The sequence below is a fragment of the Corticium candelabrum genome, chromosome 5 (genome assembly GCF_963422355.1).
Source record: "Corticium candelabrum chromosome 5, ooCorCand1.1, whole genome shotgun sequence".
Classification (NCBI taxonomy): Eukaryota; Metazoa; Porifera; class Homoscleromorpha; order Homosclerophorida; family Plakinidae; genus Corticium; species Corticium candelabrum.
In genome coordinates this window covers 8,138,565-8,158,751 of record NC_085089.1, presented here as the reverse complement: position 1 = coordinate 8,158,751, position 20,187 = coordinate 8,138,565, and the positions used below count along the sequence as shown (strand labels likewise).

Below are 20,187 nucleotides of genomic sequence, written 5' to 3'. Positions count from 1 at the left end.
ACCGCGTAAACCTGCTAGACTAGAACAATCTGGCACCCAGCTATGGGCGTGTGTGGGGTGTGTCGTGTGGGGTGTGGGGTGCCCGAGAACTGCATCTATTTAGATGCGGAGGAAACTTGCGGTGGCACAACGAATCACAACTACTGTACTGCATAAAAAATTAGTAGCAGACATGTGGATGCCAGTAAAAACACTGCAACACAAGCCAGCTGACGCAGAAACCGGACAGTGACGTCACTTGAGCTATTAGGCTAAGCCTGCCTGTCCAGTCCTTCCCAGCATGTAACCAGAATGAGGGCCAGACAAACACGCAATCTTACATCCTGGCGATAGCCAAACGACTTTTAGAAACACATTTTATCATTTGCAATAACACAAACTCGAAGTGAAACTTACACTATCAAATTTTCAGACCACCCAAGATACAAATCTACTAGACCAGCAGGTCGTGCCAAGATTTTTACCTGGGCGCCGTTGCGTCATTTGAAATCGCTACAAAACGACTACGAAGCCAAGCAGACTGTGGAAGTCGTGAGCACACCCTGTTGTGTAGGACCTATGAACGATGCACTTTCAATTTGTACAATTAAGTGTGTTTACTCGTCAACTAGACGATTGCAGCTATCTAGCTTGCGGTACGTAGACCAACAGACCACCAAACGTCTTTCGCAAACGTCAAACACCCAACAACTGCCAAACGCCCTTTGCAAATGTCAAACACCCAAATATCCAACTGCTCGTCTAGTGCAGTAAAGTGATCCGGAGAGCAGGCAGTCTTACCTTCACCATTTCCGAGCGACGAGAGCTGCTGTAGACTCGTCTTTCTGGAGAAAAATTGAAGTTGGCGTCGAAATTGACGCATATCCCTCCTGATAACGAAACAAGATATTGTACAAATAGTAATAACAGCTCAAACCCGTATTACAGAGGACCTCAAATTGATATCTGCTTTCTCTCCTCCCATCACGTGCAGAAAGCAGTTTGGGGTCAGAGCCTCCACGATAGAATTGTCGCGAAGAAAATACGAATGTAAACGCTATTTCGCGTGTGCTACGTAAAAATCTATCTAAAAATCGTACAAAGCGACTGTTGTTTCACGTGACCGTACCACAAATAAAAGCCCGCAAATAGTCTACGTATATTAGTCGTCAAAGTACGAAAGTTACCTACAGTACATAATTATCGCTTCTTGTTGTTAGTTTCCCGTACAAATGTCGCTACGAAGCGATTCGCGTTAGCAGTAGTCCTACTAGTCTAGTTGCAGACAGGTTACTAATTATAAGTTCTGTTTTCGACAATCGCAAACAGGAAATACACTGTTCTGGTAAAAACTCTCATGAACGTTTCACGAATCTGGTTGGCGGTTCGTCCATTGTTGGTTCGATGAATGCGCAGACGTGCTGGAGTTCCAAAGACACGACAGTATTTTAGTTTCTAAGATATGTACACTCAACATACCACCGCTGCTTTGCGAAAATCCAAAGTAACTAACGTCAAGAGAAAAAAACATGACTGAAGTTCGTCCACGCAAAGACAAAAGTCAGATGTCAGGAGTGGGATTCGAACCCACGTCTCCGAAGAGACTGGTGCCTAAAACCAGCGCCTTAGACCACTCGGCCATCCTGACAGGTACTACATTTCAAACGATACTATTTATATGAGCTACACACAACTCAGTCACTGTGAATCTATACTGTCCTCTGTACATTGAAACCCGTTGTTCCGTCGGGTCCAGATGGTTGACGAACAACATTCACCCTATAATAAAACCATTAAACACTCAAACAAACACAGACGACCATATGCATGTCTAAAAAGCACAAGTAACCGGATGAAACAACTTACTTTGGATTTGTGTCACCATTGTCTTTGTTACGCATTCGCTCAGTCTTCCTCGGTGACAACAACAGGTGGCTACAAATGCAATACTGCAATAATGCTTTTCCTTCACACAATTATGACTAACCCTGTGATTTCCAAATCTACTGCACAGTTCTTTTTTGCTTTCTGACTAAAACTGAGAGAGAATTTTACTCGATCACCAACCTAAAATGGTAAATGCAAATTTCACAGTATTATATCAACTTGATGTTGTCATGTGTCACTCACTACCTTGACTGACTTGCCATTTTGAACCTCACTTCCATGGAAGAAAACGCGATCATTGTCAAAGTCAGATGAAGTGATGAATCCAAACTAAAACACATGTCTAATTAGGTCATGTTCCTTGGCACAACTACAAAGATAAAGATGGCACTGTGCACATGTGTGCACACGTGATTGTGCAAGCGTGTAGACAATCAGACAAACAGTCATATCTACGAATAAAAAGACTAACAAATCAGTGGATAAACATACATACCAAAGCAACACAAATCAAGTCATATAGAAATCAATGCAACACACAAACCCACAAGTTAAATACCATACATTTCTTTCTGAGTAGAAAGAATCAACAACACCAGAATATCTCTCTCTATCACGACTAATATTGACAGCACGATATCTTCCTGTAGCAGAGCAGCAACCAAGCTGAAACTGCACCTAATAACATACATCAGTCATCACTCTAGTCCATTGCCCATAGTTAATCCAATACCTTATCTCCAACTTGTAGATAAGCCTTTGGTTCAACCAATCCTGTCACTCCAAAAGGTACCGTCAGTGTATCGCCATTCTCTTGAATCTCACCATCGTCAGTATCTTTGCCACTAGCTTTGTACTCAATGAAACCCTCATACGGTGCCTAACACATTACAGACAAACAAAAACTGCAGAGCTGCCTTTTGCTGTACAAAAGAAATACGTACACAGATGCAGGCATGCATGCATACACACACACACACACACACACACACACACACACACACACACACACACACACACACACACACACACACACACACACACACACACACACACACACACACACAGCCTCATACCAGACCCTCTTGCGCCATCGTGTCCGGTTCCCGTATAACAAGACAATGCTGGAGAGGGTCTGGGATCATACCGCCTACTTTCTTCACCTAGTGTCACCCCACATCATCTAAGTGTCACCCCACGTCACCAATGTCAACACTCTCATGCTTTTAGTTAATTATGAAGCTATCCTTCCATCAAAGTTATGCTAGCTGTGATATCCGATTGGATTGCATACATTCACTGTTTACATTTCGTTCCTGTACAGCTGCATGAGAAGAGACCCACCTTGCCGCATGGAAAGAGATTTATTCACAGAGGGAGCTCAATCCTGAGGTCGATTTACGTTATCTGAAGCTGTGAGGTCCAATGTGATTTGATCAGCAGTCTAGGTAGCTTGGACTAGGGATGCACTAGGCGCCGCTCTATTACTGTGCTAGGCTACGAGAACAATACAAATCGGGAAGCTCGAGTACAATTTGGGAACATTTTGAGCCTGGCAGAGCGTGCTAGCTGTCAGACACGGTGTTGACTTCCGCTCTAGAGTCTCTTGGAGATGAAGTCCTCTTCTCAGAGAGGTTGGCAAATATGTAGAGCTTGCGTAGAGACAGGATACCAACACTGAAAGAAAACAAGTAGAGTACGAATGGAAGGTCAAGTCTGTCGCAAGACATTCCGTGTGACACATGAGAATAACTATTAGACTAATTGTATAGTAGCCTGAGGCTTGGTGACATACGAGCTAGTTTGATCATTTAATAGCATAAACGGTAGGCGGTATGATCCCAGACCCTCTCAGGCGTTGTCGTGTTATACGGGAACCGGGCACGATGGCGCGAGAGGGTCTGGTACGAGGCTACACACACACACACACACACACACACACACACACACACACACACACACACACACACACACACACACACACACACACACACACACACACACACACCTCAACTATAATTGCAAATGAGGTATTTTCAGTTAAAAACTAGACACATGCAACTTACCTTTGATTCCGTGTCTCTCAGTTGCTTGACAACCAGTCCAGTCATCACCTCACCTTTTGGACTCTACAAACAAAACACCAATGATGGATGACAAAAAAAGACAGACAAATACGTATCAAAACCACTACTACCAACCTCTAATGGCACGTCTTCCTTAGAAATACAAGTCACTTGCTCAGCAAACGAGCGACCAGACTTGTACGAGACAGTATACTTGACAGCAGTGCCAAGAGAAATGTCTGATGTATCGCTAACACACGAACTGATAGAAAGACTGAGTTAGCGAAACATTCAAAGACAAGCAAACTGTGATATAATACCCAAAATGGAAGAAAATCTCTCCATCATGTTTCATGAACTCAATAAAGCCAAAGTGTTCCTTTAAGAATGCAACGTATCCCTAAAAAAAAGAGTAATAAAAGTTATTGTATGATGAAATGAACACAGAAGCGATGCAAAGACATACAACTTCAAAGACAGCAGACAGACAGACAGGCAGGCACACACGCGCGCGCACACACACACACACACACACACACACACACACACAGTTGGGCTATTTATTCCATGAGCCAAATGGGTGTAACCAGAGCCCCTGCAAACATACATGTTACAGTAATGCAACTAAAGTTCCAACCTACAAACTTGAACTGCAACCACAACATCCAACAACGAACAGACACACAAACAAACAGATTAAACATAAAGGTAGTCGAGCAGGTCCACAAACAAATGAATAGACACACAAATAGATGGAAAAGCAGTCACTAGCAAACTACAGGATCACTAACTTTGTGCCATATCTCTTCTCGTGAGGATATGAGCGTCACATTGCCAGCATGCCTTGCTCCAGTGCTCTTCAACTGAGACACATTGAACTCTACCTTATCTCCAACATGGATGGCCGTTCTAATACTTGTTAGGTCACCGTCTTGAAACGTGAGAGCCACAAAATTGCCCTCCTCATTTTCAAATTCGATTTCACCGTGTGAGTCATGGTCACTACCATGACGACTCCCATCACCTGGTAAGTATCATATTTGTTAATGCTCATGTTGCCTTTTTTATCACATGCACTTTGTTTGACTCCTTTCTAGCTGGCTGTAAATTTGTTGTTTGTCCGTTTGTTTGTCTGTCCATCTATCTACATGATTTTCCTGTCTGTCTATCTGTCTGTCTGTTGGTTTGTCTGTCCACCAGGTTGCTTTCCCATCTGCCCCTCTACTCATCTTCTGCTGAAAACTCCATCTGACCGTGTGAAAGTCGAGTTGGAGAGCTGACCCAGCTGGTAAGTTCCCGAGTTACTGTGCCAATGTAGCGATAATCAGAAACAGTCTCAAACTGTACTGAACCACGTGGAAGAGCTTTCACACGAATGGCACTCAATTTACCAGTATTAGCATCCTATGACATGACAAATGTCACTGTGGCAGTTATACAAACACTAACTTATAGCTATTCTTTATAATTCACATTTGCATGCATAAATGACATTATGTCATAAAGCCAGAAATGCAGCCACAAAAAAACAGAAACACACAAACAAACAGACAGAACAGACACGATAGACCAAGTGCCCAGACTCGTAGCTGTCCTATAGAAAAGGAATCGCATGATCCCTTTTAACCAATTAGTAGTTAAATATATATTGTATTTAGTTGTTAGTTGTATTCTCTTGCTTTTATTGTCATAGGACAAACGCAGTTAGCCATTTGCTATTGTATCCTAATTCAAATATGAAAAATATATGTATTGACAGACAGACAGACAGACAAACAGACAGACATGCAGACAGACTAACCAACAACAGAGCTAGACAAACATGAAAACCCATTATTTATTTGTTGTTTACTGTTTCAAACTCCACAGCAAATCATTATGTGTCTCTTTACTTAAGTTCCTAACCAGCATCTCACCTCCACAACACTAAACTCTACTTCTTCTCCACACCAAAACTGGTGATCCTACATACACACAAACATAACTATATTGCAACACTGAAGAACGTGTGACCATGACAACTGTAGACTCACTGTCTCCACAAATTCACTGAAATGAAAGAATGCATATCCATCTCTGTCTGCACATTTAATGAAACCAAATCCTTCCTTCAATGTGGTGACAACTCCGACTTCACGAGTTTCATCAGGCTGACCAACCAGTTCAATCAGTCTCACTTGTGTGGCTCGTTCAAATCCATTTCTTTTATCTAAGAAATGCACTAGAATGACTAGAGATCATACACTACTGACAAACATAGTGCAACCACAACTTTTCACAGTACAACGCTTGCAATCACGAATCCAATTTTTATTATACCAAACATCAAATTTGATACACAACAGCATGCAAACACAATATCTCATTACAGAAGTGAGTATGAATTATGAAGTCTGCTTCAATTGAGCTCTTACAGAGGCTCTGAATTCTAAATGTCCTTTCAGAATTAAAGTCACCTCTCTGGCTTTGGGAAGTGGCTTAGCATACCTAACACAGTATAATGTACCAGATGCCCTATTGTTGTAGCTGTGTGTCATTACCGCTGTTCCAATAACTTGCCAGTAAACTACAAAGAACAAAGCCAACGATGCTGTACGAAGCTATAGAGAGGCGCTTAGTGGCTGTACCTAGTGTGCAGATTACATTCTCAAACTGTTTCTAGTTACTATTTAGGATGGACTATGCCAATCTAATTACAGTAGGTATACAATTAGAACTGCACGTGATTGACAAGACTCCCCCTTATCTCATTATTTTACTAAAAGCATAACATAACTCGACCTATCTCCAATGTACAGCACCCTACAAACAGGAGGCATGCGTAATTGAATAAAGCAAACATAGAGCTTTTCAATGACACCCATATGACCTCAGTCTATGACCTCAGTCCGTTCTAGGGTTACATGTCAGCAGCCCACTTTCAGTTGTGACTGCAGAGATGACTTTAATTCTGAAAACGGACTTTAAGTAATATTATTTGCCTGTTGGAGTTCTCATTCTCTGTGTCTATTATATGCAAACAGTCTGACTGGTAAATAAAATCAGTAACAACCTGTTGCAATCTTGAATTTGACTTTGTCTTGCACACACAACGAACATTTCGTTATCAAGTCTCGTTTGTAGAACACAAAGCTGGAGTCCCTGTTAAACACAAAACGAACTAATTAATTAATTTGAATAATCAGATAATAGACCAACTAACAAATGAGTGTATGAGGGAAAGAGAAAACAGAAACATAATACAGAAATACAAATACACAACCAGAGAAATAGATAAAAATTACTAGAATGATCGACAACTAAGACAGGAAGACTGGAAGATACATCAACATGCTCATAAACGGAACAGATTAATAGAAACAAAACTGAACTGACTAATGGATGGAGAGTTTCAATAATGAAACAGATCAATCTCTTGTATCAACAGTTACTGTTCACTGCCCATCCCCATATTCATGACATACTTACCACCCCAACTCTTCTCTTTGAACAGTGCCACGCACATGATCACGAACCTACAACACAATATCATCACACATGCACACATGCACGTGCGCATGCGCGCGCACACACACACACACACACACACACACACACACACACACACACACACACGTAAGACACATTGTTTGACCTCTTTCTCTGATCTTGGAGCTCCATACACATCTTGTATATACCCTACTGCAGTATCTTCAGAAACTTCCTGACGTGAGAAAACCAATGATGCACATGTGAACAACCTCAACATGTAAATATAATTGGAGAGATCACACCTCAAGCTTTACTGTCCCAGGAGGCAGCTTGACAATTTTAGTAGCGACAGGTTTACCCTATTGATATCAATTAACAAGAATTGATTATATAATATGTAGAATATATTGAAGTTAGTACTAACTATCCACTAATCAATCAACTGTCACACAACCACAAGCCTGTCTCCTTCAACCATACAACTATCCAATTTTAACTCAAAGTGCTTGCTTCTCGTACACAATTTGGAAACTACTGTAAATCAACAAATGTCCATAACTACAAATGTTCGTAAACTGCCACAAACTCTCTCTCTCTATATATATATATAGTATATATATATTGTAAGAGATAATTGTTTGTAAGCTTCCCTCAATCAGTCATGCATCTTGAACAAGTGCGTGTAGGTAACTGTGGCAATGAGGCTCAATCTACGTCCGGGTAGATGCCTGCTGATGTACCTACTTTGTTCTCAATATGCCTCTGATTTCTTAGTTTACAAAAGCTAATTCATCAACAGGACACTATCCTGATCCGATAACGCCATTTCTGCCCAACCAAACAATGAAGACGCTCATTCAGACAGAGTTGTACATATGTGCATCAGCATGGATGTTTGGACTACAAAATGTCTTGGGCTACAAAATTAGTAGGCAATTTAATTAAGTTAGTAAATTCTTAGCAATTTACAAAATTAAATAGCTTACAAAAATTTACTGATTTACAGTAATTCAAGAAACAACTCTTGCACAATTTTGATGTGCAAGATACCATCCATTCGAATAATCCTCAAGAATATCACATGTAGTCATGATTACCCTCTATGCAAGTAATGTAACTCTCGTTACTTGTAATATAGTTTGTCTGCATTGCTATTCTAATAGTATCTTGTTAGTCAACTCTGTAAGTTAGTTCTTATCTCCACATATAATTTATATCTCAACCACCTGTCCTCCTTGCATCCGCACCACCTGCCTATCTGTCTGTTGTCTGTCTGTCTGTTATTACATACATAAACAAGGCTCACATGTCTGTCTTGAACAACAAACTCAATGTTAGATCCAACACTCAGTTTCTCTATTCCACCATCTACTTCACTATGATGAAAAAAGATCTAGAAAAGCATAACACAATATGATGATGTTAAGATGACTACATTAGATGTAGAGAAGATGAGAGATAAGACTTAAACATGCCCTGACTCTCACTCACTCACTTCACCAATCTCATCAGCTTGTTCCACAAATCCAAAACTATCTTTCAGTGAAACTACTATGCCTTGTGCTTTCTTTTCTTCACAATGATTTAGAAGTATGATCTTTACAGCACGCACAGCTCCAGTCCTACAAAGAACAAATAGAAAATGTTTACATTCTTAGTAGCCGTTCATTCGTCAGTCTGTTGGTTCCTCAATCTGTCTATCAGCATCTCTGCCTGCATGTGTGCCTAATTCGTTTAACACAAACCTACTGTATTGCACACTCTTAAAGGTGCCCGCTCACACACGCAGAAACACCCACGCAACTTGAAAACGTGCCATGATTTCAAGTTGTGTCCTAACAAAGCAGAGCAAGCGAACATCTTAGGGTGCACCACGTTCTTGTCTGCCACGGCAGTTTTGTTCCTTGTACTTGACATTTCGAGAAAGCTAACGACAAGTGTGTTAGGTTCTTTATCTACACATTTACCATTTACAATCTTGAAATAGCTTGCTGTTGAATGACAAAGCGCTTTCTCGATTGTTTTCTTGTTGCACGTGACCCAGAAATGGGTGGAAACCAGAGCATTATCATACTATCGTAATGGCATCTGAAATTCAGAGCATGAAAGTAGCCACGGATGCCGCCGACAATGCGGATCGTGCATCTATCGTGCATGATAGCTACTGGCTTCGAAGTTCCAGATCCATTTTTGGGTCACGAGCAACAAGGAAAAGATTGAGAAATCGCTTTGTCATTCAACAGCAAGCTATCTCAAACTGGTAAATGGTAAATGTGTGGACAGAGGCACAATTTCAAGTTTGCGTGGGTGTGTCTGCTGTGACATTTCTCTTTGGTTCATTCACAACACAATTATATGTAAGAGTTATCCAGCCTATACGTTTGTTTGTATCAGTCTGTTTGTCATTCATTCACTTGTCCTATTTGCCTTCCTGTCCATGATAACAGCTCATCACTCCCTATATATCATGATGCAGTATCAACCATACCGTTTGTGAGTTGAAACAAAGAAAGACACTTCATCCCCTTGTCTTAGTCCATCCCCTTCATCTTCTACATCATTACTCAAAAAACTCAAGAAGAAACACTCCTTAAATACACAACAACACCTAACATTATCAAGTACAACTATCATCAGTGTTAATACTCACTCCTTTCTGCTGGCAAGTGATACGGCCCATGTCTTGACTCCATCTGGGAGAACTTAGAATACTCAATGGCTACAAGACACACCAACGGTTACAAAATGACAAGTGAGAAGCTCATGATTTCTGCTACATGATTTGCATATCTCTCTGTAGAAACTGCTTTAGGAACACAATCAACTGTACCCCTCACTCGAGTATCACCTACAAGCTGAACAAACAATTAAAATTAAAGATGGTCCATGCAAACAAACATGTTAACAAACAACTCAAACAACATGAACTGTGATAGAATACAAACACTATCAAACAAACTTACAAACAAAAAATACACCTATATCTATACAGATAACATGTCTGTCTGTCCATCATCTTATAAGTATACACATACACACACAAGACATCATGCCATGTACACAATTAAGCAGACAGACAAACAAGCAAAGACAAACAAAAACGTTCACTCTTATGTTTAGCCCAACCTCAAGTTCTAGCAGCTCCTGTGAAATTCGTTTCACTCTGATAGCTACAGGTCTCTTATCTCTCTTATCTACAGTCTCCTGAAACTCCACGCTGTCGCCAACTTGCAATTCATTCGGATCACCATTGAATTGTGAGTAATGAAAGAAGATTCTCACATTGCGCTCACAACATTCAATAAAGCCAAAAGAAGCCTGAGAAAACAGACAAGTCAGAAGAATAGTTATGTGAAAGGACATCAGACAGACAAGGCCAGCAATCATATAAAAACCCAGACAAGCAGTAAAACAAGCAACCAGAAAAAGCCGGCAATGTAGGAAATGTACGAAGATGTGACACCTACACAAAGCCTCTGAATTAGCCCTTGTTCTCGCTCGCTAAAATCACAAAACACATACACATTTATTCTGACAATCTCACATTCCCATTCCTCACTCAAAAGAATTTCTCTTCATACTGGGCTGCAGACTAAGCTGTTTTTGATAGGCCAGACGATTCAACGGACTGTTAGGCAACAAAGCAATAGCATTAGAACGAGACACCGGGCAACTCTCACTCTGCAGACAAACAAAATGAGTGCAACGGTGTGACACCACTCTTCCCACAATTCCTACCCTAGAGTACTTTGACATTTGCTTTTTTGCACCAGGCGGACGACCATAAAAGCTGAAACCATACAAGTACAGAATAAAGACTCAAAGCTGCACAAAACAGAAGGCTTGACGTGGTGGCGCTTTCTTTCAATTTGTGGGTCCTACTTGGCCTCTGCGTACAGTTTGATATTCAGATAGTCTTTGTGTATTGAAAGAAAGTCATGGTAGATGAGAAAGCGGCCAGATAGCCGCACTTGTTGGTGTGTAATGACTGATGGTTTGTTGTGCGCAAGACCGGAAACGCTATAAATGTAACTACCCCGTATGTACAGCGCACGCTACATTACGCCAGTAACCCTTGATGCGCATGCGCAGAGAAACTTTTAGCCGTCTGCATCTTGTAGTGCTAAGTCGTACCGCGGTATCTACTTGCACGGTGTATTGCAGGTGTAGTGAACATTCATCATTGTAAGACCACTGGAATCGACCTTGACCGGTACCCGCTGTGGATTCTTGAGTCTTTCCTACATTCACTTGAACCCGGGATTCGTCATGATCGTGTGATGTAGGCGGAGATTTTCACATCGTTTGCTAATTGAGTTAGCCACTTGACTACTTAGCTAAGGAACCGTATGGGAGTTTAATTTACTAGAAAAGGTTGTGACTACCGCCACTCCAGGTTGTGACTGTACAAGTCTAGCAAGCTACTCCCGCAAAGAAAGCCAAGTAGAGTTACAGTAGTACCGTAGGTGTACATCACCTCCACGACCAACCGGAGGTAGAGGTCGACTAGTAGGCCTCGCTCCTTTCTACATCCGGGCGTCGAAAAGGGGAGGGGCTGGCTGCAAAAGCGGTCAACAATGGAAGACTGAGGACGGACCTGCCACTAGTAATTCGCTGCTAGTCGAGGTGGGGTCGGAGTCCAGCTCGGAATTGAGCTCTGACGGAGAAAGCAGCTCTACAGAAACCTGCTCTGCCGACCGCGACCCAGGAAAGCCTCTTGCTGCTCCCACTACCTTCAAAACTCGAAGTACATTGGGTACTGTGCTGTAACAACCTACACGAGTTACTAATTGCATTATGATCATTAATAAAACGTTTAACTAATTAATTAAGTTAACTCGGTTGGAAATGCCCTCAAACCCATATTGTACTAAAAGAACGGCAAAGTGGAGGAGTATCAAAATGAGGTGTTTTCGGGACCATCCTAGCGGGAATTAATTAATTATTTATTTATTTAACTCGATTTTTCTAGAGGTTAGAGTGAAGTCTGGAGCCGGCTAGAGTTGTATATTGTAGACGCGCCTAGTCACACTTGCACAAGGAAGGAAATCAGTCAAGAACAATCAGATACATAGCAATAATACTATTAGTAAGAATAGCATGGTCGTCTCATGCGCGCAGCCGACGGAAATCAAAGAAGGAGGGGCTGGCTGCGCGAGACCCCAGCTAATTAATTAACTGTCCACACTGGCAACTAGATCGCGATCTGATCGCTATCCGATCGCGATAAATCCAATCCACATCGTGAGATGGTTTCGATCGCGATCAGTTGAATCCAATTAGAATAGAGCGTTTTCATTGACGTCGCATTTTTCTAACGCACGTTAGTGTCGGCCATTTTGGTGTCTATGTGATACTTGCATGGGTGTCGGTATAAGCGAATTTAACCTCCCTTGCCTCTACTTACTACACTTCCAGCCAGCAGGAAACTGTCAAAGTGCTTCGACAATCTGCTATCTGGTGCGAAACCTCGCTATTTAGCCAAGCTGGGACTGATTGGAGGGGTTGATCCACTGCAGTTTGAGAGACCATTGCTACAGAACACCACGTTTCCTCCTGTCTACAGTTCGGACATTGTCTCCTATTTAGTCCTTCAGACGAGCTTCATAACAGCCAAGCAGTTTAGAGTCCGCAGATGCAAATCTTTAGAAGTTTATTACCAGTCTAGAATTGGCTGGGTGAAAGATGTCCCTGCGCATGTTGTGGGAGCTAGAAGTGTTGTGGAAACCTCAGTAGTAATTATGTCGTAATTTACAGTAAAGATTTTTGTTAGAGTATAAATTTCACCTACAGTATACCTGTTGGACAATCTTTGTCAGCTCTAAGTGAGAGGATTGTGAAAGAGAATACAGTCATGTATGTTGCAATTTAATGTGAGAGTTCAATAATCTTTGGTAGACGATCAACTGACATGAGATTGAAGTTTTCTTCTTAATTAATGGTCACTATTTGTTGTCTGACAATGTCTGTGCTATATACTTGGGAAATGTAAAGGAAGTGGACATGCTATGATAGTGTAACATGAATAGCATAGCATTGCGCTATAGTAGAGTAAAGCCTGGTTCACAATATTGACGCCGACGTCGACGTCAACGTCAACATCAAAGGATGCCGCCGACGTAGAGGCGGTTTCTTTGAAGTTTGACGCTCAACTCAGCGTCGGCGTCATATTTTGAACCAGGCTTAAGTCCTGTAAGTGTAGAATGTTGTAAGACACCCCACAGTCTGAAATTTTACAGGTTCCTCATTCTCAAGAATGCAATAAACACCTCACTTCATGGTTGATTTGTGAAAATTAAGACAGCTGTTGTGCACACTGCAACTGCATGGCTGGACTTGGAGAAGCTTGCACACATGTTGCTGTATTAAGGTTTTCTTTGAAGCATATACTCAAATTGCACACAGTAGAGGCGCCATTCCAATTTATTCAGAAGGACAAAACTTACAGACCAGTGAAAGAATTAGATATGTCATCTGTCAAAAGCCAAGAGAAGAAAATTGACAATTTGATTGCTACAGCAAGCCTCTTTTACGTGTCTGTAATTGCGAGTCTCTTCGATTCTGCGTTGGTAACAGTCTGGATCAATTCATCAAACAGATCAGCTGGTCTGCCAGAACTAAAGGACCTACGAAGATTCGTTCATTTACCAGCTTGGTTTCGTTTAGGTCCTCTCGCGAAATCGCTGCTACTTGGCCGTCTCTTCTAGCGCTGCTCAACTGTCGCTCTTGACATTCTCTCTCCTAGAACGACCGGTATACGGAAGAAAGACACGTCTTTATCGCGCTCCGATCTGCTGGAACATCCAACAACTATACACAATACCAATAATACTACAAAAACGGGCAGTAAACGCCACCAGTTCGATCTCAGCGTGCGCAGTTGGACAACAAAATGGCGACTTCCAGCATTGTGACGTCACGTGAAACGCTCTATACCTAGTAGGCGTTACCTCCACGTACGCTACGCGTGTAGGCGAAATCTAACACTCGTCACTCGTCTTTGTTCTCGCTCACCTTACGTCAACACTTTCACAAGCAAAGAAGCCACATGTACACATCGGTCATCAGTCACGTGATATCAAAAATGAGGCGGAGGTAGGTAGGGTTTTCAAAGTATAGTGTGGACGCTCACTATCCCGATCGGATCGCGATCGAATCAGCATGATCGCGATCCATTCTGGTCTAGTGTGGATAGGGCTAATTATATTAATTAGAAGACGTGACGTTCAGCTGCAGGTGTACACTCTGGTACCCTGAAACCCTTGAGATGCCTCCGCCTCTGGCTATAATTACATTGACAACGGATGCCTTCTTGACTAAACATGTTTTAGTAAGCGCGTTGCAATGCATGAAGCTAGAGGCGTTGCAGACATTCTTTCACAAAAGCCCGGATCAATGCAACCTGCACATACAAGTAGAGCCCAAACTGGGTAAATCTGGGTAAACCTGGGTAAACCTGTAAGGGCGAGATTACTACATAAAGCACACACAGGAACGGAATTACACACAACCGTTTTGTCCCATCTGGCTGCGCACCCAGGTAGCGTGGAGACGCTTGTGAGAACGAACAGATCCTCTAGAGTAAGTTTAGAGTCTAACCTCGCAATGACAAGTGCATAGTGATGAAATGTGCTTGTGCTGCGCAATCTAGATGAACGTTACTGTAACGAGTCGCCTTCGTTGTGTGCGTCAGCAGTGGAGTTCGCTGGCAGTAGTCCGCTCGCTCTGTAGTCCGACAGCCTCTGCTCACCTGGCCGGTCGAGACTTGCCTAAGCCTAGTAATACTTCGTGTAAGTAACCAACGTTGCGTTGATTTTTGCCAAAAAACAAAGCCGCAGTAAAGAAACTACGCAGAGTGTTGAATTTTTGGTGGACATCCGTACTAGGAAGTTGTCTAGAGTGTGCTTTGCCAAGTGTGCTTTGCCGAGTGTGTACAGTAAGGCCGCTGAAAAGTTTACCGTAGGCAATAGCAACGCGGCTTCAACGGGTCTCGCGTCTCTCCGTCATGTACAGTGCGTACGTGTACATGTACACTCGCGGAGATCCGCATTCCCATCGGGTAAGAGGGGTGTCGCTCTGGTGGGACACGCCCTACAAGTGGATGCTTGGCCACTTTCGGTTGTGAACACAGAGGTCACTTCTAATTAGTTCTGGAATGTACATGTAGTGCGAGTGACCTGTAAGACATCGTTGACGTAAACCGAACCGGAAATAACGTGCGGAGAACAACCACATGACCCTTGGAAGCATGACAAAGAGGAGGAGAGCGTGTGGGCTGGCACTTCCCGTTTAGTTCCGGGCCGGGTTGATAGCAACGCTCGTGATCGCATCCGGTCAATTACTCTAAAATTGTATTCCAATGCTCCATCTGCGTCGAGTTTGTACAGAAGTTATGATTCTACTTTAGTAAATAAATCACTCTGATCTTGTACATGCAGCTGTTAACTTTCTGTGATGTAACACTACATCTACGCATATTCTACTGTTTTCGTGATAAGTTTTTCTTTACTATACAATGTGTTTGTTTTAGGAAAACAGTTACTCCCGTGCTTCTTTCTACATTGCTTTGCATCAGTGTACCAGCAAAAATAATAGAAAACATAGTTGTAGATAAATGTAGTCATCCTTGATACACAATTAAACGTTTGGTTATCACAATTAAACTTTTGATTAGCGCAAATTTAATTAAAGTGCTGTCTGTATTCCACTTTTTAAGATCATTTCTTTTAATTAATTAATGAGATGTGGCAATGCAGCTAGCATGCCATACTCTGCTTGTGCTGAAACTTAAAACACTACATACTTAACTTGCTAAAACTGTCCTCACCTTTTTAAGAAGAAAGTATATCACTTTCATCATTCACCATCATACACGGTGACTGAACAATCTTTTGGTATGTTCGAAGGTAGATTAAAATGGAGAAAAATGCAGATGGACTACATTGTGACAAGGTGGATACCCTGATTGGTGCTACTTGTGTTTCACACTGCTTAGAGAAGATGACGTAGACTACTTCAGACTTGATATTATTATGACGTCTTAGCAGTGAATCACTTTGAGTGTTTGGAACAACAATTTGGCATTATCAAACTGAGGGGAACGCAGAAATTACTGTATACTGAACAAAGGTATTGTGCTTGTTTTGTTGACGAAAAGTTTGTATCTGTTGATTGACATATGTGTTTTATAGAGGGAATTCTGAAATTGTTGGAGTCAAAAGCACAGAGTCTACAAGCAACATAGTCTATTAGTTACCTAACTGCTTGACACATTGCTGTTGTCAATCCCATTTCAATTTGCATTCAGCATTTGGTGCTCGATCTTTTTAGTTATGACACAGTAATTTTTGTATTGATTTTCGAACCTTCTTGGCAGGTGATGGGATGAAGTCAGCATCATCTCAGCTACTGCCTGTCTTCAGCCGCATGTACATCACTCACCTGGTATATCCCAAACTTCTGCATTTGATACAATTACATCAGGTACAACTTGTGTATCACCTAAGCATATGCAGCTAGCTGTTGGCCTTGAACGACTAATTAGAAAGTGTGCTTTAAAGCAAACTGTGGAAGTTTAAGGCTAGTAGCTGGCTATAGTATTATGGCAGTATTGGGTCGTGTACAATTTCTCAAGCTGCTATAGGCAATTGAATTTGGTTTAATAATCTATTTTATCCCACTAATGGGGTATTTATTGATTTATTATCTGATTTTATGGTACATGTGTTCCTTTAATGAACGACTAACTGTTCATTGATGTGATTGTTGTTGTTGCGATATTTTCAGACTTGAGTGGCCCATTTGTTAGAACAACTATTCCAGGACCCAAGGCAAAGGTGTGCTGGATATATAGCTGAGCATTATGTATGTGACTACTGTACCGTGTATGATTTATATTTCAGGCCCTCAAGCAGCAATTATCCAACTACCAGGTTAGTCAGATATTTGATTGTAAACCTAGCTTAAAAATCAATTAGATTCCGTAACATACCTCTATTACTTGCTTTTTCTCTCACCTCAATGCCGAGATTTTTGTAAAAGTTGTATGATAAAATGTATGATAAAATGATTAAATCATTGTTAGTTACAAATTTGATACTGTTGCAATACTACATTGTTTTAGTGATTGCCTATTTTATTTCATGGCGACACTTTAGGAGGCACGAACAGTACATACATTTATTGACTATCAACGAAGTGTTGGTGTCTATGCCATTGATGTGGATGGCAATTGTTTACTTGATGCATTTGGTCAAATTGCATCACTTCCACTTGGCTACAACCATCCAGATTTGCTGGCAGCCCTACTCAACCCGGACAATGTGGTATGTCATTTTTCGTGAACACTAAATGTGGTTATAAAATGTTTGTGGTTGTGGTAGCATCTGCTTGCCAACAGACCTTGTTTACACTATAGTCCCCCAATCGAGCTTGTTCAGATGTTAGAAGAAAGCCTGCTTTCTGTAACTCGCTCATTTATCTTTCAATCAATTAATAACATGCACAGTACTTTTCATTTTAGGCTGCACCAAGAGGAATGTCTGAACCATCTGTTTTCCTTGCAATGTGTGGCTCTTGCGGCATTGAAAATGCCCTCAAGATAGCTTTTGTCAAATATATGGTATACCATTTTAAAATTAACTGTCACGAATCTGCAAGTGATGTTACAAGTGTGTAGGAAAGAGTTCGAGGTGATCGAGAATTAACTGATGAAGAAATCCGTAGTTGTATGGTAAACCAGGTATTTTTGTCATGCAACGGAGTTAGCTTTTGATGTAATGGATGATGCTATGGGCAGACACCAGGAAGTCCCAACCTGACCGTGATGTCATTCAGTGGAAGTCTGCATGGAAGAACATTAGGTAGACCCTAACATGGTGGATGTATGACATAAACAAGATGTTGATTCTCATTGTACCTCATAGGTGCATTGTCTGTAAGTCACAATAAACCATGTTTCAAACTGGACTTCCCTGCGTATAACTGGCCAGTGTCTCCGTTTCCTATTTTGCGATATCCTCGTGAACAGCACATTCAAGAAAACATGGAAGAAGAATCAAAGTGTTTGGAAATAGTTGGTTGCAGTGCTACCTTATTGTTTTCAAAATACATGATGATCTATGTGACAGCTGGAGGAAGCTATCAGAGAACAGAAGATTAAAGGAAAGCCTGTCGCTTGTATTATTGTAGAACCTATCCAGTCAGAAGGAGGTGACATGCACATTCATAAACTAGAAGTTCATGTATTTCCTTTCGTGACAATGTTGTAACTCACTAAGTTGTATGGATAAAGAAACACAGATCCACACAGCAATTCAAACACTTAATTGGCAAATATTGACAAATGACTGGAAAGAGTGGGTAACAACAGAAAGATACACATATGCAGGCATGCAAGTAGACAGGCAGACGGACAGATCAACAGATAGGGTTTTAAAAATAAGGCATATATGTGCAAAGACATAACGTATCTTCAATGGAAGTCTGCTGTTAGGTGATAACCATGCAAGTTCACACTTCTTTCATGGTCTCCAAAAGATAGCAAAAGAGGTATTTCATCATCAAACATAAACTATGCTGACTCTCTTTCAGAAGGTCTAACTTCTCTAGAACAATGTGTTGCTTATTTTTGATGAAGTGCAAACTGGCTGTGGTGCAACCGGACACATGTGGTAAGATGACATCCATTGTATTTTCATGCATATGTCAGAGCATGAAACAAAGAGCACCTATAGCCAACACTAAATAACAAGGATCCATGATCATTTAGTTACATGTATACTCGTTGCATCTTTAAATTACATGTCCTTAATTTATAATAGAAAGTTATTTTCCTAAAAGTGCCAGATTTAGAGTCCTTAAGGTTTGACAGCATGTAAAAGGGGGGGCATCTTTTAGGGCACATGAAGCTTGGGGTTTGCCACACCCACCAGACATGATCGTGTTTGGAAAGAAGCTGCAGTTTGGAGGCATCTACATGAATAAAGGTGTTCGACCTCAAGAGGTAACCACGTGTTGACATGTTTATAATGGACTGATTGCATTGCTGTGTAAGGCTAACCGTGTTGGCAACACATGGATGGGAGATCCAGGAAAGTTGCTGATGGCTCGTGAGATTGTGAGAGTAATTCAACGTGATAATTTACTTGAAAGAGTCCGTCAATCTGGAAAAACCTTGCTCTTTGGTCTCGAAAGTCTTCAGGTGACATAGATTTCACGAGTCTTGCTAGTAACTCTCATTGAGTTAATGGTCTCTGTCACCATAGAACCTCTATCCCAACTTTGTGTCTCGAAGCCGAGGTGTTGGAACATTTTGTGCAGTAGATTTCCCATCAACCGAGGACAGAGATCACGTTATTGCTATGCTTATGAACAAAGGTGCAAAACATTGATCATTTTGAAATTGTTGTGTAGATGTCTAAAGCAGCCATTGGTGTCTGTGCTGTTCAGGTGTTTATGCTCATGCCAGCAGCAGCAAAACTATTCGGTTCAGACCTTCGCTCATTTTCGAGCCAAGTCACACAGAAATTTTACTGCAGATCTTGGAATCGGCCGTTGCTGATTGTCAGTGATAGAATGTCACATAACTTTCGTAGCTTAAGCAAGAGCATCAAACTGTACAACTAAATCAATGTAAACTGCAATTACAGCAGAGCCGTATCTATACGACTCTCATATATAGTGTATCCCAACCTCTGCTTATCTGACTACATATCCAACCTTCATTGTCCTGTATAGGATGGCAGTCATCTAACATGAGTTGCATAGTGACCTTTGTAGCATG

At 41.4% G+C, this 20,187-nt stretch overlaps 2 protein-coding genes and 1 non-coding gene across 7 annotated transcripts; 1 reads left to right on the top strand and 2 right to left on the bottom strand.

The window, feature by feature from the left end:
- Positions 1 to 1,425: 1,425 nt before the first annotated feature.
- On the bottom strand, positions 1,426 to 11,412 carry LOC134180035 (cold shock domain-containing protein E1-like). 5 transcript variants are annotated; one of them, XM_062647101.1, is made up of 27 exons: positions 11,286 to 11,412; positions 11,142 to 11,228; positions 10,963 to 11,084; positions 10,871 to 10,904; positions 10,530 to 10,721; positions 10,181 to 10,258; positions 10,054 to 10,122; positions 9,892 to 9,992; positions 8,899 to 9,025; positions 8,710 to 8,796; positions 7,706 to 7,762; positions 7,567 to 7,635; positions 7,401 to 7,447; positions 6,985 to 7,073; positions 5,966 to 6,141; positions 5,849 to 5,896; positions 5,186 to 5,336; positions 4,724 to 4,956; positions 4,253 to 4,332; positions 4,068 to 4,194; positions 3,933 to 3,995; positions 2,600 to 2,746; positions 2,431 to 2,544; positions 2,113 to 2,196; positions 1,967 to 2,046; positions 1,846 to 1,914; positions 1,426 to 1,758 (listed from the first exon to the last, which is right to left on the bottom strand). In XM_062647101.1, exons 2-27 carry the CDS (start codon positions 11,157 to 11,159, stop codon positions 1,689 to 1,691), a joined length of 2,532 nt encoding a protein of 843 aa, XP_062503085.1. In that variant the 5' UTR covers positions 11,160 to 11,228; positions 11,286 to 11,412; the 3' UTR covers positions 1,426 to 1,688. The 5 variants fall into 5 exon arrangements, with proteins under 5 accessions (XP_062503085.1, XP_062503087.1, XP_062503088.1 ...); XM_062647103.1 differs by having other exon boundaries at positions 11,142 to 11,193; positions 11,286 to 11,402; XM_062647104.1 differs by having other exon boundaries at positions 10,963 to 11,031; positions 11,152 to 11,193; positions 11,286 to 11,402.
- Trnal-uag (transfer RNA leucine (anticodon UAG)) lies at positions 1,546 to 1,627 on the bottom strand. Its single transcript has one exon. It is a non-coding gene; the product is annotated as a tRNA-Leu (tRNA).
- A 3,490-nt stretch (positions 11,413 to 14,902) lies between the features above and the next one.
- On the top strand, positions 14,903 to 20,095 carry LOC134179434 (4-aminobutyrate aminotransferase, mitochondrial-like). The gene is made up of 17 exons (XM_062646328.1): positions 14,903 to 14,984; positions 15,055 to 15,193; positions 17,190 to 17,239; positions 17,306 to 17,335; positions 17,561 to 17,728; positions 17,786 to 17,866; positions 17,926 to 18,024; positions 18,082 to 18,144; positions 18,202 to 18,265; positions 18,329 to 18,477; positions 18,533 to 18,614; positions 18,898 to 18,953; positions 19,014 to 19,075; positions 19,302 to 19,407; positions 19,459 to 19,605; positions 19,670 to 19,781; positions 19,854 to 20,095. The coding sequence occupies exons 2-17, from the start codon at positions 15,055 to 15,057 to the stop codon at positions 19,973 to 19,975; spliced, it is 1,530 nt and encodes a 509-aa protein (XP_062502312.1). The 5' UTR covers positions 14,903 to 14,984; the 3' UTR covers positions 19,976 to 20,095.
- The last annotated feature ends 92 nt before the right edge of the window (positions 20,096 to 20,187 follow it).

Bases quoted from the DNA above. Each gene is read 5' to 3' on its own strand.
- LOC134180035 (XM_062647101.1), bottom strand. The intron at 7,636-7,705 runs GTGTGATCTCTC...TTCTCACGTCAG, and splicing joins CTGGGACAGTAAAGCTTGAG to GAAGTTTCTGAAGATACTGC. The intron at 3,996-4,067 runs GTTGGTAGTAGT...TTTTGTTTGTAG, and splicing joins AGGAAGACGTGCCATTAGAG to AGTCCAAAAGGTGAGGTGAT.
- LOC134179434 (XM_062646328.1), top strand. From the start codon at position 15,055: ATGAACGTTACTGTAACGAGTCGCCTTCGTTGTGTGCGTCAGCAGTGG. The intron at 15,194-17,189 runs GTAAGTAACCAA...CGATATTTTCAG, and splicing joins TAAGCCTAGTAATACTTCGT to ACTTGAGTGGCCCATTTGTT. The intron at 18,615-18,897 runs GTGACATGCACA...GTCTGCTGTTAG, and splicing joins ACCTATCCAGTCAGAAGGAG to GTGATAACCATGCAAGTTCA.